At 38.1% G+C, this 18,298-nt stretch overlaps 1 protein-coding gene across 1 annotated transcript; it reads left to right on the top strand.

Annotated features, from left to right (window-relative positions):
- LOC109845819 lies at positions 3,496-4,749 on the top strand. Its single transcript, XM_020415085.1, has 4 exons — positions 3,496-3,767; positions 3,944-4,082; positions 4,172-4,404; positions 4,449-4,749. The coding sequence occupies exons 1-4, from the start codon at positions 3,496-3,498 to the stop codon at positions 4,747-4,749; spliced, it is 945 nt and encodes a 314-aa protein (XP_020270674.1).

The raw sequence follows: 18,298 nt of genomic DNA, 5'->3' as shown, positions 1-18,298 counted from the left end.
AGGTTCAATTTGATCATTCTTTGCAAGGTTTAGAAATTGACATGTCCAAGTCATTCATGCTAAACATCACAAGACTCAAGAATTTCATTAGAATTGGAATTAATTACATTGAGTTTGAAAAGACCATTATAGATAAAACCTTTTCTAATGAATACATTATTCTTGGTAATCACAAACTTATTTGATTCCTTTACAATCCTAAAGCTATTTCTAAGAAGAAGAGATTCACTAATCAAATTGCGACGGAGAGAAGGAACATGATGAACGCCTTGCAGATTCAGAGCTTTCCCAGAGGTCATGGTGAGCTCTATACATCCTCTTCCTATTATTTGTTTGGTTGAGTCATCTGGTAAGCTTATGCTTCCTCCACATGATTCCTGATATGTTAAAAACTAAGAGCGGTCATTACAAACATGAATATTAGCTCCGGACTCCAAGTACCGGTCAGTGGAAGAAGTAAGAGAATTAACAAGATAAGATGAAGAGGCTAACCTGAAGAAAGTTGGATTCTCTTCAATCATATTAACTTTTTTGGACCCATTTCTTTTAGGAGAAGGTTTGGCCGGTTCCTTCTTCCGAAAGAAACAGTTTGGCGCTAGGTGGTTGGTTCTACCACAGACATAGCAGAACTTTCCATCAAACTTATGGCTGAAAGAGTTGGGATTGGATTTGGAAGAAGATTTGTTGAAGGATTACTAGTTTTTCTTAAATTTCTTTCCTTTAGGTTTGAAACTCTTAGATTTAGGCTTATCCTCTACCAAGTTCACTTTAGCTTTTGATTCGGTCTTGGTTTTAGAATTTTGCCTTAGATTTAGGCTTATCCTCTACCAAGTTCACTTTAGCTTTTGATTCGGTCTTGGTTTTAGAATTTTGCCTATGCTGGTCTTCAATACGAATAGCCTTGAGGGTTTCAGTTAAGGTTAGATCTCCTTTCTTGTACCGGAGATCTCCAACAAATCTAGACCAGGATGGAGGAGGTTTATCAATCAGATAGAAAACTTTATAATCATCAGTAAAAGTGTTTTTCTTTAATTGGAGGTGACAGAGAAAATCTTGGAATTCATGAATTTGTTCATTAATGGGTTTGTCATCAACCATCATGAACTTATTGAAGGAGGAGGAAGTGAAGCACAGAATTTTGGCATCATCATAGCCATATTCTGCTTCAAGAGCATTACATAGGTCTTTAGCACTTTTAAACTCATAATATATGTCATAGAGATTGTCTGCAAGTGCACTAAGAATCCTATAGCAACAATGATAGTTGATCTAGAAAAGGAGCTTGCACTAGAACCAGAAGGGGAAGAAGAGGGTTCAGGACGAGGACCATAAACAGGAGAATTGGAGGGTTGAGATCCACTGGATGAAGACTCAAGAGTTTCTATAGCAGATAGAAGACCTAAGATGGTGAGCCAGTATCTCATCTGATTAGCCCACCGTTTATAGTTAACACCGGTAAACTTATCAGGTTTGATACTTTTGGAATGATAAGAGTTAGCCATAAGTGCAATTTGAGTTTACTAGTCTAGGTATTTGGAATCTGATAGAAAGAATGGTTTTGTCAATACTACTAGATACAATTTGAGTTTACTAGTCTAGGTATTTGGAATCTGATAGAAAGAATGGTTTTGTCAATACTACTAGATACTAAGGAGTATGACTTTGATTAACATTTGGAATCTGATAGAAAGAATGGTTTTGTCAATACTACTAGATACTAAGGAGTATGACTTTGATTAACAAGTGAAAAGAATATTAAAATTCTAATGCGATAAACAAATTTGATAATAAATTATTTTAAATTAATTTCTAGTTAAACGCAACTAACAAACAAAAGTAATTAACTAATTAGAGCAATATTATATATTTCTTTTTATGTGAACAGTAAAGTTTAAAAAATTAAAAGAACAGTTAAATAAATTTTATTTTGTGAACAGTAAACTTTTTTTATAGAAACTAATAAATAAACAAATGAGTATTTGTAGTAGTTATTTGAATGAATAGAAATAATAAATGAACAGTAACAGAAAGATGTTTTCCGGACGAACAGTAACCGAAACTATTTTTTTAAATAAACAGCAGCAACTAATTTAAATTATTAGTTAACAAACAAACAAGAAATTAAAACAAATGCAGCAAACAATTTTTTTATGAACAGTAACAGAGAGTTATTGATGAACAATAATATTTTTTCCTAATTAATAATTAACATCAATTAAAACTCAATCTTCTAAATTGCTGTCAAAGAAGAGAATATTAGTATAAAATCCAAAAATAAAAGGTCAGAAAATCAGGCCTGAATGGGAGCAGTCGTGATTTCACTGTCCTAGAAAATTGATGACCCGCTTATCGCCCTGACACAGTCAATCCTCTCTTCCCTAGCAGTAAAAACCCCCAGTTGGGTCGGCCTCCGTACTCGGAAGAGAGTTGAGAGCTTAAGCTCAGATGAAAAACATTGCCCAAAGAGAAAAGTAAAACTTTGCAAAAATATTAAAACTTTGCAAAAAATATTAACAGAGGAAGAGATGATAGAAGAGTCGTTGTGTATTTTCCGAGGAGGAGAACCCCTGTATATATAGGAGCTGGAGGCCAAAGAGTCATTGTTCCAAATCCGCACACATTACACAGGATCCGCGTAACTCACCGTGTCATCTCTGTATCCGTTAAGAACGAGTCAAAATATGTAAAATATGCAAAAATAAAATTTGGAGAAGTAAAAGGAATGCATGCGCGTGCGGCGTGGCATGACGCGCGTGCGGCATGGTCGGCGTCGCGCGAGGAGCGGCGTGCGCACACGCACGCGCGTGTGTGTGTTATGTAAAGCCCATAAAATCCAAAACACTATTCAAAGTCCAATAAGGGGTGAACCAATATAAATCCCTTACTATTCATCTTATTTTCCATTGTGAGACTATTCACAAAGGCAAAATTGCATTTTCATAAACAACATAGCCAGCACAAACATACATTATTATGTTGAGCACATATATAACATCTTTATCCTGAATTATAAGAGTGCTATAGCATATGATACATGCTTGTATTATATAACACGAGTACCCCCCAACTGTATCGTTTCTCTTACTAATAAGGTAAATTCTTAGCTTAAATGTTCTAAAATTTCTTAAAGGATGTGACAGATGACTCAAAAGCTCACTTATATTCTTCAATTAGTTTGATCAAACCTTTATTAGTGTTAAAGTCAATCCTAGCTAATTCTAAAAGGATTTGAGTTAGTTATCTCTAGGAATTATAGTCATACTAGAATTCTATTATGAAACGCTTTGTAAAGCCTTTAAATAGGCATTCATGCATCCTTTTATCTAAGAGAAATAAGGGAAAAAGAGAAAAAAATAGAGATAAAAAATTTGAGTACTGTAGCTACAGTAACATAATAGAATCTTTTTTATTTGCTTCTCCCACTAATACTCTCATCATACATATTATACTTCTATTTGCTTTGTTGTTGATTACTCCAACTGTGGTATCAAAGCCATGAACAATCTAAACGAGACGACGTCACCTTTAATTCCTATATTGGATGGGAAGAATTATCACCGGTGGAGAGTGCAGATAAAGGTGTTGTTTGATTATCAATATATATTGGCTGTCGTAGAGAACGGAGTTACCGATCTTGCAGATACCACAAGTGAAGCCGTGAAGAAAGTCCACGGTGAGATCGAGAAGAATGATCGTAAGACATTATTCTACATCCATCAAGAAGTGAATGATTCAGTTTTTGAGAAGATCAACGGAGCAACTATACAGTAAATCATGTGTGAGATATTTTAGAGACATCGTACCAATGAGTTGAGAAGGTGAAAAAAGTTAGGCTGCAAACATTGAAGTGTCAATTTGAAATTTTGCAGATAGAACCCGCTGAAAGTGTTACAGATTATATGACTCAAGTACTTACTTTGACAAATCAAATAAAAATAAATAGGGAGAAGGTTGCAGATTTAGCAATTGTGGAGAAGATATTATCATCTCTTACAACAAAATTTAATCATATCATGGTGGCAATCGAAGAATTAAAGGATTTGTCCAAGATGATAGTTGATGAGTTGATGGGTACCTTACAAGTTCATGAGCAAACGCATGAACAAGAGGTCAACCGAGAAGCCCCTTGAGAAAGCTTTTCAAAGTCAAGCTTTAATAAAAATTAACAAAGGAGCGCAATACGAAAGAGACTAGTGAGAAGGAAATTCCCGTGGCAGAGGACGAGGGTACTGGAACTATAACAACCGAGCACCCGGATACTACAATAGTCAAGGACGTGGCAGTTATAACAAAAATCAAAGAGACGTCGGCAATCAGAGAAGCAATTATCAATCAAATTCAAATTATCAAGGTCGAGGTTGAGGTCGAGGTCGAGGTTAAGGTCGAGGCTTTGGACGTGGTAGAGTAAATTTTAATAAATCAAACAGTGAATATTACATATATCACAGATATGGCCACTATGCAAAGGAGTGCAAGTACCAAGATAATTTCCAATCCGGAGAAGAAGTTCAATTTACACAAGAAAAAGGTGATGAAGACAATCACACTTTATTTATGGTCACGGCAGCGGGTGAAGAATCAAACTACAATATATGGTTTCTTAACACTAGGTGTTCTAATTACATGTGCGGAAAGAAGGAGTTGTTCATAGACCTAGATGAGTCGATGCAGTCCAAAGTCAAGTTTGTCGATGACAACATTATACCAGTGATGGGAAAAGGGATGAGTTCTCATCAAGCTGAAGAATAGAGATCACAAGTTTATTTTTGATGTATTCTATGAGCCAAATATGAAGAAAAAATTACTCAGTATGGGCCAACTTCTTGAAAAGGGGTATAATCTGCGCTTCTCTGGTAATTAACTCCTAATCTTTGATAAAAGAGGTGTATTTATCCTTGAAGCCCCTATGATAAATAATCGCATATTTCAAGTTGACATCCAGAATGATGTTTATCATTGCTTCAATGCTATTATGCAAGATGAGTCTTGGTTATGGCATCTTCGGTTTGGACATCTGAATTTTTACAGTCTAAAGTTGCTTGTACAAAGACATTTAGCGAGAGGCTTGCCCATTGTAGATCATCCCGAGCAGTTGTGTGAATGTTGTATTCTTGGAAAGCAACATAGATCATCCTTTGGTGTTGAAAATACTTTGCGTGCAAAGAAGCATCTTGAGCTCATTCATTCATATGTGTGCGGTGCTATGAACACTATATCTAATGGCAATAATGGATACTTCCTTAATTTTATTGATGATTTCACAAGGAAAATATGGGTCTACTTTTTGCAATAAAAATCTAAAGTCTTTGATTATTGTAAGAGCTTTAAAGTCCTAGTTGAGAAGGAAAGCGATTACTTTATCAATGTGCTACGAACATATGGAGTACGTGAATATACATTTAATGAATTCAATAAGTATTGTGCAGAAGGAGGAATGAACGGAAAAACCGGACGATACTTGACATGACGAGAAGCATGCTAAAGGCCATAGGTATGCCAAATTGTTTTTGGAGTGAAGTTGTCTCATGGACTGTATACTTGTTGAATAGGTCACCAACAAAGCACATTGATAATCTTACTCCTGAAGAGGCGTGGACTGGTTATAAGTCAAGTGTAAGACATCTCAAAGTGTTTGGCTCCATTGCTTATGCTCATATTCCAGTAAAAAGAAAAAGAAACTTGATGATAGAGATGAGAAGACAATTTTTATTGGCTACAAGTCTGGAGGTCACAACTCTACAACCCTGTTACAAAGAAGGTGGTTGAAAGTAGAGATGTTATGTTTGCTGAAGAAGAAGCTTGGAATTAGAATCTGGAAGCACAAAATAATTCACGGCGTACTCTCATCGGTATTCTTGAAGATGGTGTCCCTGTTGCAACTAAAGTAGCACCTACGGCCAATGCTCCTGAAGCTCCAACCACGCAAATTTCATTAGAAGTTGAAAGACCAAGAAGAAATCGCCAACGATCAATTCTCTTGAGAGATTACGAAGTAACTCCAGATGATGATATTGATGCAGATAGAGATATAGTACACTTTGTAATGTTTGCAGATTGTGAGCCAGTCATGTTTGAAGAGGTTATTCAAGATCCTAAATGGATAAATGCAATGAAAGAAAAGATAAAAGGCGATCGAGAAGAACGACACGTGAGAGCTTACTAATATCTTGCAAGGACATAAAGCAATCGATGTGAAGTGAGTTTTCAAGATAAAGATTAAGGTGAATGGCGAGGTTGAGCGGCATAAAGAAAGATTGGTGGCGAAAGGCTACGAGCAAAGGCCTGGTTATGATTACCAAGAGGTATTTTTCCCTGTTGCTAGAATTGAAACTGTTAGACTAATAATTGCGTTGGCTGTACAGAAGCATTGGAATATTCATCAGATGGACGTGAAGTCTGTTTTTCTAAATGGGCCACTTGAAGAAGAAGTTTTTGTGAAGCAACCACCTGGATTTGTGAAGAAATGGTGCGAGCATAAAGTACACAAGTTGAAGAAAGCCTTGTATGGACTGAAGCAGACGCCACGAACATGGAACAAAAGAATTAATTCTTTCTTTCAAGAAATTGGATTTTAGAAGTGCTCCTTCCAAGCATGCCTTATATGTGAAGATAATCAACTCTAGTGATATACTACTAATATGCCTTTATACTGATGACTTGATTTTTACGGGTAATAACATTAGTATGAATGAAGAGTTTAAGAAGTCAATGATACATGAATATGAGATGACAGATCTTGGCTTGATGTCTTATTTTTTTCGGTATTGAAGTGGTTCAAAGTGATGATGGGATTTTTATATGATAAAAGAGGTACTATGCAGAGTTGTTGAAGAGGTTTCAGATGTTTGATTACAATCCTATTAGAATCCTTGTGGAGGTTAGTACTAAATTATCTCGAGAAGGTGATGGTGCAGAAGTTGATCCTACCTATTTTAAGCAAATTATTGGGAGTTTGAGATATCTCATATGTACAAGGTCAGATATAGCCTATGGAGTTGGTCTAATCAACAGATATTTGGAGACCCCTCACCAATTTCATCTACAAGTTGCAAAAGGAATTATGCGGTACCAAAAGGGGACTTATGATCATGGTTTGTTTTATTCTTCATCTAATAATTGTGATGTTGTATGTTATTCTGATAGTGATTGGAGTGGAGATCATGATGGTCATAAAAGTACTTCTAACTATATTTTAATTTTTGCTCAACCGCATTTTCATGGTCATCGAAGAAGCAGTCTATTATTGCACTCTCAACTTGTGAAGCGGAGTATGTAGCAGTTGCGTCAAGTACTTGTCAAGCAATTTGATTGCGTAATGTGCTAAATCAAATTCATATTCAAGTTGAAGATCCTACATAGATTTATGTTGACAACAAGTCTGCAATTGATTTGACGAAGAATCTAGTCACTCATGGAAGGAGCAAATATATTCATACTCGTTATCACTTTCTTACGAGACAATATTGAGAAGAACGAGATCATGTTAATTTATTGCAAGTTTGAAGATCAAGTTGTGGACATCCTCACGAAACCTTTGAAGTTTGAAGTGTTTGTCAAGTTGAAGCACAAGATGAGAATGAAGACTTTACAGAATTAGGATTAATGGGGGATGTTGAAAGTAATCCTAATTCTAAAAGAATTTGAGTTAGTTATCTCTAGGAATTATAATCATACTAGAATTCTATTATGAAACACTTTGTAAAGCCTTTTAAAAGGCATTCATGCATCCTTCTACCTAAGAGAAAAAAGAGGGGGGAACAGAGATAAAAAATCTGAGTAATGTAGCTACAGTAATAGGGAGTTAAAAAAGAATATTTTTTCATTTGCTTCTCCAACTAAATCTCTCCTCATACATATTATACTTCTATTTGCTTTGCCGTTGATTGATCCAATAATTAGGAAGTATAATTAGATGATAATTTATATTTTTGAGAACATGGACTTACTTACAACAACAATGACCTGTAAATTGTACTAAGAATCATTTGTGTAGGAAAGAAAACATTATGGTATCTCAAAGCTTTATGAACCCCTTTATGAGGTGGCATCTAAGTACACCCTTAATTCTCTTTTTACAAAATTTTAAGATATCTTTACGACTTTTCTTACATATTTAACATCTACATATCTACAAAGATAATCAACCATAGCACTAGCTTTTATCGTGATAGGTTAAATGTGTGGGCATGGGTCTACTCTAAAGGAAACGCAATCTTCATAAAGTGTCGGCTAGAGGATTTTTATTCCAATGCTTTTTCTTCATTAGGCAATCAAATTAAGTTCTCTAATCATAAACACACCATTCAGAACAAAGATCGCAATGTTTATTGAGTTATAATTACAAGATGATGGGATAAATTTAAGAATGCATTCTTTCCTTTCATCCGGATCCAATAGCAAATGAAGGAGGAGATGAGTCACGTCCTCAAGTCTCTTTCTTATGATCCTTGTAAGCACTTGAGGAATACTTTTCACTCTAGAGTTGACATGTAAGGGGATCAACTGCGGAGGAATTCAGTTGTTATGTTATGATGTCTTATACTATAAAGTATTAAAGATGTAATACCATTTCTTGTCTTTTATTTATGTATTTATTTATTTATTTTTGTTGACAAATGAATCTTGGCTAAGAAAGCTACAGCCCGAGTTCGAATTTCAGAGGACCCCCTCATGGACATAGCACTTATAGTGCTGAGGCTTACCTTTAATTCCAAACAACATTAGGAAAATACGGGCCTAGAAATCGAAATCTGTCACTCTGATTTCAAATTGATACGTTTGAATCATCTGGATCACCCATTGATGATATGATTTGTTGTCTTTAATAGAAGTGAACAGATTAATATATAAATGAAGCATGATATCTTTTTGTTTAAGACTTTCTTTTATTGTATGTTCTCGTTGTTGGGAATTTACGCCGAAACCCCTCTAAACAGCAAAAACGAAGTATAGAGAAAATACACTAAGATTTAACGAGGTTTTGCAACTGCCTACGTCCTCAGGAGTCACACAGTAAATTTCTTATTAATCAAACAAGAAATTACAAACTTAGAGCAAATCTCAAACTGAGATATCTCAATAAATGCTAATTTATTATTGTAGCTACAGTAACAAATTCTCTTCTTAAATACCCCCTCTTAATCCTCTCTTCCCTTTAATCTCCCCTCAAAAGATTCTTCAAATTCTGAGATCTGGACGAAGGAAGAAAAACGACAGAGGAGAAAACGCCGCCGTTGAAAATCTCACGGAGAAGAACATCGATCTCATGCCTTGGGGTTTCCTTTTTATAGGGAAACCCTAACTGAGCTGTTGACAGGCTTTCGACAGCTGCGAGGAGCTCGCCTATGCCACAACTTTGCCTGTGGAGTCGACATCGCCTACACGAGCTCGCCTGCACGGGGTTCTCGAGCTTGCCTGCAGCAATCTCGCCTGACATAGCCTCGCCCGTACTCGCCTTCGAGTTCACCTGAAGCCGCTGATCTCAAGTTCGCCTAACGCCAACTTCGCCTGCATGAGTTCCGCCTGAAGACACTTGTGCTCGCCTGCAACTCTGGATCTCGAGCTCGCCTGCGTGGGATTCTCGAGCTCGCCTGACTCGTCCACACTTCAACCTCGTCGCCATGAGCTCGCCAAAGCTTCGACCTCGCCTAAAGCTCCTTGTCGTCGACTCATTCAAGCCTGTAGGTTTGGTCGACACCCAAACTAACAATCTCCCACTTGAAGATCAAACCGTCGTCAGCAGACTACCTCTACAAGCATCATCTCCTGTGTGGCTCCGCCCTCATCACCTATCCATGAAGGCCAACTGAAGTTACGCACAACTTTAGTTTTTGAATGATCACCGTCTTTGTTAACATATATGTTGGAATCTTACTTCCTAGAATCTTCTCCAGTTTCAACACATCATCTTCCAACAGTGATCTGATGAAGTGGTACCGAAGCCCAATATGCTTTGTTCTAGAATAAAATGCAGAATTCTTAGCCAAGTGGACCGCACTCTGACTATCGTTAAGTAGAACATTCTTCTCCTATTTGAATCACAGCTCAGTTAACAAACCATAGAGCCATATCATCTCTTTACTGACTTCGGTCACTGTAACATACTCAGTTTCTATAGTGGACAGAGTGATAATCTTCTATATCTGTGATATCCAACCGACAGTTATAGTTCCGACAGTGAATACATAGCCGGTGGTGCTTCTTCGGTGATCGACTTCACCTCTAAAGTCTGCATCTATGTACCCTTGCACTTCCACCCCTCCTTTACCAAAGTGCAAACACTTATGTATGGTGCATCGTAGAAATCATAGAATCCACTTGACCGCTTCTCAATGAGCTTTTCCTGGATTCGACATAAACCGGCTGACCACTCCTACTGCATGGCCAATGTCTAGTCTCGTACAGACTATTGCGTACATCAAACTTCTGATAGCTAAGGCGTAAGGGACCTTAGCCATACTCTCTTTCTCTTTTTCTGACTGAGAAGACTGATCCTTCGATAGGAGAAAATGGCTGGCCAAGGGTGTGCTCACTGGCTTAGCGTCGTCTATGTTGAATCTCTACAAAACACGGTTGATGTACTCTTTCTGAGATAACTGCAAGAGACCTCTCTTCTTATCTCTCATGATTTGCATTCCAATGATCTTTTTCGCTGGACCCAAGTCCTTTATGTCAAACTCCTTTGACAGCTGCTGCTTCAAACTCCTGATATCCTTCATATTGTACCTGCAACTAACATATCATCAACATATAACAGTAGGATGATATAACTGGACCGATATCTTTTGAAGTAGCAACAGTGGTCGACGTTGCACTTCTGGAATCATTCCTTGTGCATGAAGCCGTCAAACTTTTTGTACCACTGTCTTGAGGCTTGTTTCAGGCCATACAAGCTATTCTCGAGTCTGCACACCAGGTTCTTCTTCTTTTCTTCTGAGAAACCTTCTGGCTGGTGCATGTATATCTCCTCTTCTAGATCTTCGTGAAGAAATATCATCTTCACGTCCAATTGCTCGAGATAAAAATCTTCAACAGCTACAATACTCATCATTGTCCTGATATTATTTAGCTTCACCACAGGAGCAAAAATATCGGTGTAGTCAATTCCTTCCTTCTGCTGGAATCCTTTGACAACTAGTCGAGCATTATATCTTCTAGAGCCGTCATGTTCCTCTTTCACCCGGTACACCCCTTTGTTGTGGAGTGTCTTTTTACCCGTGGGTAACTCAGCTAGTTCTCACGTATGGTTTGAGATGAGAGACTTCATCTCATCTTTCATGGCAAACTCCCACTTGCTCGTATCTCCACCATGACAAGCTTCATCATAGCTTTCATGCTCCCCTCCATCTGTTAACAACAGATAGTTCATATATCTCCTGTTAGGTACAGGAGGCCGAGAGGATCTTCTTAATATTAGAACTGGTGCGTCGGGCTCCTGCGCACCGTTCTGTCCAACAGGCTCTTCTGGCTAAGGACCTTCTGCATTGGGTTTTTTCGAGAGGTTACTCAGGACATCATCTGCATCTAATATTTACTCACTCTCTGAGTCATCTGTCTTGTACATGTCCTTATACATCACCTTCTCATTGAATATCACATCTCTGTTGTGGATCACTTTCTTATTTTCGTTGTCCCAAATGCGGTAGCCAAACTCATCTTCATCATAGCCAATGAAAGTGCATTTCTTTGACTTGGGATCAAACTTATTCTTGCCTTGATCACTAATATACACGTAAACTATACAACCAAAAACTTTGAGATGTGAGAGTTTTACCTCCTTTCCGCACCATACCTCCTATGATGTTCTGTTCTCTAATGGAAACGATGGACATCGGTTGATCAAGTAAGCTGCTGTGTTGACTGCTTCTGTCCAGAACTACTTCGGTAGGCCTGATTATATCTGAATGTTTCTAGCTCTCTCTATCAACGTTCGGTTCATGCGCTTAGCTACACCATTTTGCTGAGACGTGCCGGGCATGATTCTTTCCATTCTGATCCCGTGCTCATAGCAGAACTTTTTGAATCTGGTGTCTTCATACTCACCATCATTGTCGGTCCTAAGCTTCTTTATTCTCAGATCGGTCTCATTCTCGACCATAGCTTTCCAGCTCCTGAACGCTTTAAACACTTTTGACTTATGTTTCAGAAAGTAGACCCACACTTTCCGAGAGTGATCATCGATAAAAGTCACGAAATAGTGTTTTCCACCAATGGACGTGGTGGTGGTTGGTCCCTAAATATCTGAGTGAACGAGCTCTAGCTTCTCCTTCCTAGGAGTTCTGCCACTTGTCTGAAAGCCAACTCTCTTTTGCTTTCCAAGTATACATTCTTCACACATATCTAAATCAACTAATTCTAGACCTAGGAGTTTTCTCTTTGTGTGCATGATCTTCATCCCCTTCTCAGTCATATGATCGAGTCTCTGGTGCCACAGCTTTGAAGTCTTATTGCCTGCTACAGCTGAGATTAAATAACGTGCACCTGCTGTCATATACAGGGTACCAGTCTTCTTACCTCGGGCAATCGTCATTGCGCCCTTTGAGATCTTCCAATCATCTCCATGGAAGGCCGTAGTGTATCCTTCGCCAGCCAACTAACCTACGGATATTAAATTCTTTCTTAGGTCAGGAATATACCTGACATCCTTCAGCTCCCATATTGACTAGTTTAACTTAATTTTCACTACACATTTGTCCACAATAACACACGGGATCATTACCAAGGTATACGTATCCAAGATTTTCGGGGATATACTTCTCGAAGAATTCTTTCTGAGAAGTAGCATGGAATGATGCTCCAGAGTCTAACACCCAAGACTCTTCCTTACTCTCCAAAGAGCATATCAATGTGTCATCTCCTCCTGAGATGGAAGTGACATTCACCTCTGGCTTTGCCTCCTTCTCCTTCTGTACACTTTTACACTGATTCTTGTAGTGCCCGGTTTTTCTATAATTCCAACACTCGATAGCCTTCGAGCTGTTGCTTGGATTCCTTGACTTGGACCTCTTGTCCTTTGATCTACCTCTGTAGTTTGATTTACCTCATCCATTCCCTCTGGTTGAATTTCTTCATCTTGACTCTGTATGTAATACTGAAGAGGTTGAACCTTCACCCGACTCTCTCCGTCAGATCTCCTCACTGAGAACCAGATCACGAACATCGTCGAACTTTAACTTGTTGCTTCCCGACGAGCTACTCACAACCGTGACCATAGCGTTCCAGCTTTCTGGTAGGGAAGACAAAAGTATCAACACTCGAACTTCCTCATCAAACTTAATCTCAACTGAACTCAATTGGATTGTAACCGTATTGAGTCCATTGAGGTGTTGTGCTACTGACGTGCCTTCCGCCATTCTCAAATTGAATAACCGCCACATCAAATGAACTTTGTTCGCGGCTGATGGCTTCTCATACATATTTGAGAGTGATGTCATAAGACCCGTCGTGGTCTTCTCCTTCGCAATATTGAACGTAACATTACAAGTCAACGTCAATCTGATAACTCTGAGGGCTTGTCTGTCTAGAAGGTTCTACTCATCTACCTTCATAGAATCCGGCTTCTTCCCCGATAGTGGTTGATACAGATTTTTCTAATACAGATAATCCTCTATCTGCATTTTTCAGAATTCAAAATGTGTTCCATCAAACTTCTTAAGTCTCATTTTTTCTTCATCTGCGGCCATGGCTCCCACTTGAATCTGACTTCCTCTAGATTATTTCAGGCTCTGATACCAATTATTGGGAATTTACGCCGAAACCCTTCTAAATAGCAAAAACATAGTATAGAAAAAATACACCAAGATTTAACGAGGTTCAGCAACTTTCTACGTCCTAGGGAGCCACACAGTAAATTTCTTATTAATCAAACAAGAAATTACAAACTTAGAGCAGATCTTAAACTGAGATCTCTCAATAAATGCTAATTTATTACTGTAGCTACAGTAACAAATTCCCTTCTTAAATACCCCCCTCTTAATCCTCTCTTCCCTTAATCTCCCCTCAAAAGATTCCTCAAATTCTGAGATCTGGAGGAACGAAAGAAAAACGACAGAGGAGAAAACGCTGCCGCTAAAAATCTCACGGAGAAGAACACCGATCTCGTGCTCTAGGGTTTCCCTTTTATAGGGAAACCCTAGCTGAGTTGTCGACAGGATGTCGACAGCTGTAAGGAGCTCGCCTATGCCACAACTTCTCCTGCAGAGTCGACATTGCCTGCATGAGCTCGCCTGCACGGGGTTCTCGAGCTTGCCTTGAGCAATCTCGCCTGACAGAGCCTCGCCCGCATTCGCCTTCGAGTTCGCCTGAAGCTGCTGATCTCGGGCTCACCTAACGCCAACTTCGCCTGCATGAGTTCCGCCTAAAGACCCTTGTACTCGCCTGCGTGGGATTCTCGAGCTCGTCTGACTTGTCCACACTTCGACCTCGTCGCCATGAGCTCGCCAAAGCTTCGACCTCGCCTGAAGCTCCTTGTCGTCGACTCATTCAAGCCTGCAGGTTTGGTCGACACCCAAACTAACACTCATTATTATTATTATTATTAGAGGTTTCTTTAAAAAATTTATAGATATTCTAAGAAGTATATAAGCATGAGGTATAGATTATACTCTTCAGACACAAAATTCTCGTCACGCTATTTAAACTAGGGAAGTGAAGTTGGTTGATGCTCTATTCTTCCATAATCTATAGCAATTAAATTTACAAATTATGCTCTAGTTGATGCAGTTTAAGCATATTCAAACATTAAAGAGAGCAAAAGATGAGTTTGAAGCTGTAATTTTTGTAGGATAGTGGAAGGGGGAACGTATAGGGGTTGATGCTCTCTTGACTTAAATTGAACTTATTAATGAGGCCACATCACTCTTATGGGGAGTAGTATGAAGAATGATTAAAATAACAAAAAGACAATCAGAGAATGGGACCCAACAAGTGGTTTAATTAGCTAAATTCACAATTACACAAAACATGGACCCAAATTAATTGATGAGCCACCCTTTTTGTCGAGAGTGATGAAATTTTCAGCCGTGTCTTGTTGTGCATGTTGTTATTTCTCGGCATCGCCGCTTAATATTATTCTAAATCATTTATTTTTATTATTAATATGGACTCGAGGATGTCTAGTTGTTTATTACTACACCTATCTCGTCTAATTTAGATGTGAAAAATGCAAAATAAAGCCATTTACTGTACTTGTGATCACTTACTAAATATATTCATACCTATAATCTGTGTTGATAATACAATATACCAACAATTTTAGTTGACGCTAATTTGACAATCTCATTCCAAAAAATCTTCACTTAACTTGAAAGTCTGGCATATGATAAGAAAATTGTTTTTCATTTACTTAGCTATGTGATATGCTTGAGTATAATTAACATCAACTTTTTGTACTTTGGAATATCAAATTGTCAAAATGGAATTTCACGATATTAAAATTAGGATGAAATGTTGGGCGTAGTAAAGTGCCAATAAGCCTAAAAGTAGAGGAATATATATGTTTTGGAATTACATTTCTTCTAGTAATGGTGTGGCTAGAAAGCTGAGCATAATTGAAAAGATATTAGTCCTGTCATAGAATCTAATGTTTGAGATGGAAAGGTGTATTTTGTTGTTTTCTTAATAACCCAATCATTAAGCACTAAAATATGCATGCATACATACAACTCATGGAAGGAATGAGCTAAGCGTTAGTTGATTCACACATGTTGGGGGTTCAATTGAAAGGGAAGGGGATGACTAGTGTGATGCATCTAATGTCAATTATTATATGATAAACCATCAAATTCATAATTTGTGGTAATAAAAATGTACCAAGATAATTCAAGGAAACTAATTCTTTCATTGCTTATTCAAATTCGAATATACACATATGATGAGTGAAATGCCTCAAGCTACACGCATCCTTAGTGTGTCTCCACCTTTTTGTCACCACCTCTATGAAATAGGAATAGGGTAAATATTCTATTCATTACATGTCAATAAAGATTTGACAAAGGCAAAATAATGAACATTTAACATGCCATTAATATATAGTTGTACTGAAAATAAATATTAAATTATTAATAAATTCTATCTCCCTCATTGTAGTCAACTTCCAATGCTTTTTCTTCATTAGGACAAGATAACTTTAAGTCCATGCCTTTTTCTTTTTCGTTTTTTTTAAAACAAGGACAAGATGTTTATTTTTTACATTCAAGATAATTGAAGGTATCAAAAGGACAACCTAGTCAATGATCATTAATTAGAGAGGCAAGAGGAGTTAGTTTCCCCTAATAAAGTAATCAGTTAAATGACATTGAGAAAGGAGAAGAAAGGCTACAATTATTACATAGGTCTAATGACTCTAATGTTGTAGATGCATGGAGAAAAGAGAGAAATCAAATGTGGTGGCTCTCTCTTTTGTTTGTATTTGTTTGGTGCGTCGTTCTTAAGCAATACATCGCTCGTTCCCTCAATCACAATCACTGCATGTCTCAAAGAAATATTCAAGAATGTTTTTGTGCTCTTGGCTTTAACCTCACGCAACCAAACCAATGTCGAGGCCTTCATTCTCAAAAGTTTTACTACTTTTTCCCCCACCCTTTTCAAAAGGTGTATCTGATAAGTCAATAAGTTGGTAACAACTCTTTAAAACAAGTCAAACTATGCCAATTTAAGAAATTTAGTGAGAATCAATGGATACTCATCTATCTAAGATACTCCATTGGAGTAAATATTCTATCCAGTCCCACTGGATCCACTTTTCAGTTGATTTTTTGGTAATTGATCCCACATAACTATTAAGGATCATCTCTCTAATATGGATCCGGAAATTAAGTGATAATTGCAGAGGGTACAATTCTCTTAATACTATTATCTATGTCATTTTCCAACAGATGAGATCATGCCATATTAATTAATATTCCTATTGTTACTTCTAATAAACTCTTGAAAGCCACTATAGTCAAAACCACTATTTTTTTGAGTGAAAATAGGGATTTCCCTATCATTATATTACTGATAACCAAGGTAAGAAGAACATACAAAAGAAGATATATATTGCTGATTAAGGCAACGTCTCCGAGATGGAGAATAAGGCCCAATCAGTAGTAGATGTCTTGAAGAAAAACTACAGAAAGCAGCAAAATAACTACTAAGTTAAGTACTCTAATAACTCAAATAGAAACTAAGAGGTTAACTGCAGCCCAAAAATGAATCCACGGCTACCCAAGAGATACTAGAAAACCAGCAGGAAGACATCTTCGGGTCAAGGAATCGTATTGTTGTCCTCACTCGACTCTAGGATATCTGAAAGTCCTACATCTTGAATAAGCTCCTTAATCTTGAGCGACTTCTTGGAGGTGGAGGCCCCTGCCCAAAAGAGGATGAAATTAACAGACTTCTTGATAATGCTATGAGGAGAAGACGAGATGTTGGAGAAGATGAGGTTGTTGCGCTCTTGCCACAGAACCCAACTGATGGATGGGAAGCAGACACCCCATAAAAGACGGACAGAGGCTTGGACGGAAGGATCTGAGCACAGTGCAAGGTACTGGTTAATGCTAGCTAGAAGAGAGGCAATGCCTAATTTAAGAAGAAAAGGGGACTAGATGAGTTGAGTCCGGTGGAAAGAAGAGAAGAGGTGGTCATGAGATTCTTGCTCTGAACAATAATTGCAACACGAGTCGGCTAGCCACCCTTGAGTGGCAAGTCTATCTTTGGTCTTTAGTCTAAGGGAACTGAGGAGCCAGAAGAAAATTTGAACTTTACTAGGCAGAATGTTATTCCATATGATAATGAGGTGCTTGGATCTCATCCCACCATCAGCTAAAGTGCGTCGAAGAGAATTAACAGAGAAGGATTTGGAGGCTGATATCAACCAAGAGGGGCAATCTGAGCAGTCTGCAGAGGAGGAAGGGACGAGGTTAAGAGAAGACAGATAATCTAGGAGAGCTTGCACTTGGCTCCTTGCGTCAACATCTCTGGGATGCCTAATGATGGGTTTCCAAACCCATGATCCCTCTTGGAAACTCCCTTGAGATGCAATGGTAACGAATTTGGAGAAGGCAAGATCATAGACATGGGGAAAAAGGCTAGCAAGGGAGTTAGCACCAGACCACTTGTCTTCCTAAAAGTAGGTAGTCGATCCGTTTCCCAGAGACCATTTGATAAAGGGGCAGAAGATTTCGGAGCATGAGTGGACATCTTTCCAAAATTTGGAGAAAGATTGGAAGAGGAGGGGTTATGATGGTGGAAATAGTAGACTGATTGGAGAACCCTCCCTACATAGCTGGTGTTATCCAAGTAATGCCATAACCAT

The sequence above is a fragment of the Asparagus officinalis genome, chromosome 6 (genome assembly GCF_001876935.1).
Source record: "Asparagus officinalis chromosome 6, Aspof.V1, whole genome shotgun sequence".
Lineage (NCBI taxonomy): Eukaryota > Viridiplantae > Streptophyta > Magnoliopsida > Asparagales > Asparagaceae > Asparagus > Asparagus officinalis.
Note: the sequence above shows the minus strand (reverse complement) of the source record. Positions and strands in the feature narration are given on the sequence as shown.

What these genes read in the sequence shown, in the direction of transcription:
- LOC109845819 (XM_020415085.1), top strand. Translation starts at nt 3,496, where the DNA reads ATGAACAATCTAAACGAGACGACGTCACCTTTAATTCCTATATTGGAT. An exon ending in AGTTGATGGGTACCTTACAA is followed by an intron (nt 4,083 to 4,171) that starts GTTCATGAGCAA and finishes AAATTAACAAAG; the next exon opens with GAGCGCAATACGAAAGAGAC. An exon ending in GAGGCTTTGGACGTGGTAGA is followed by an intron (nt 4,405 to 4,448) that starts GTAAATTTTAAT and finishes CATATATCACAG; the next exon opens with ATATGGCCACTATGCAAAGG.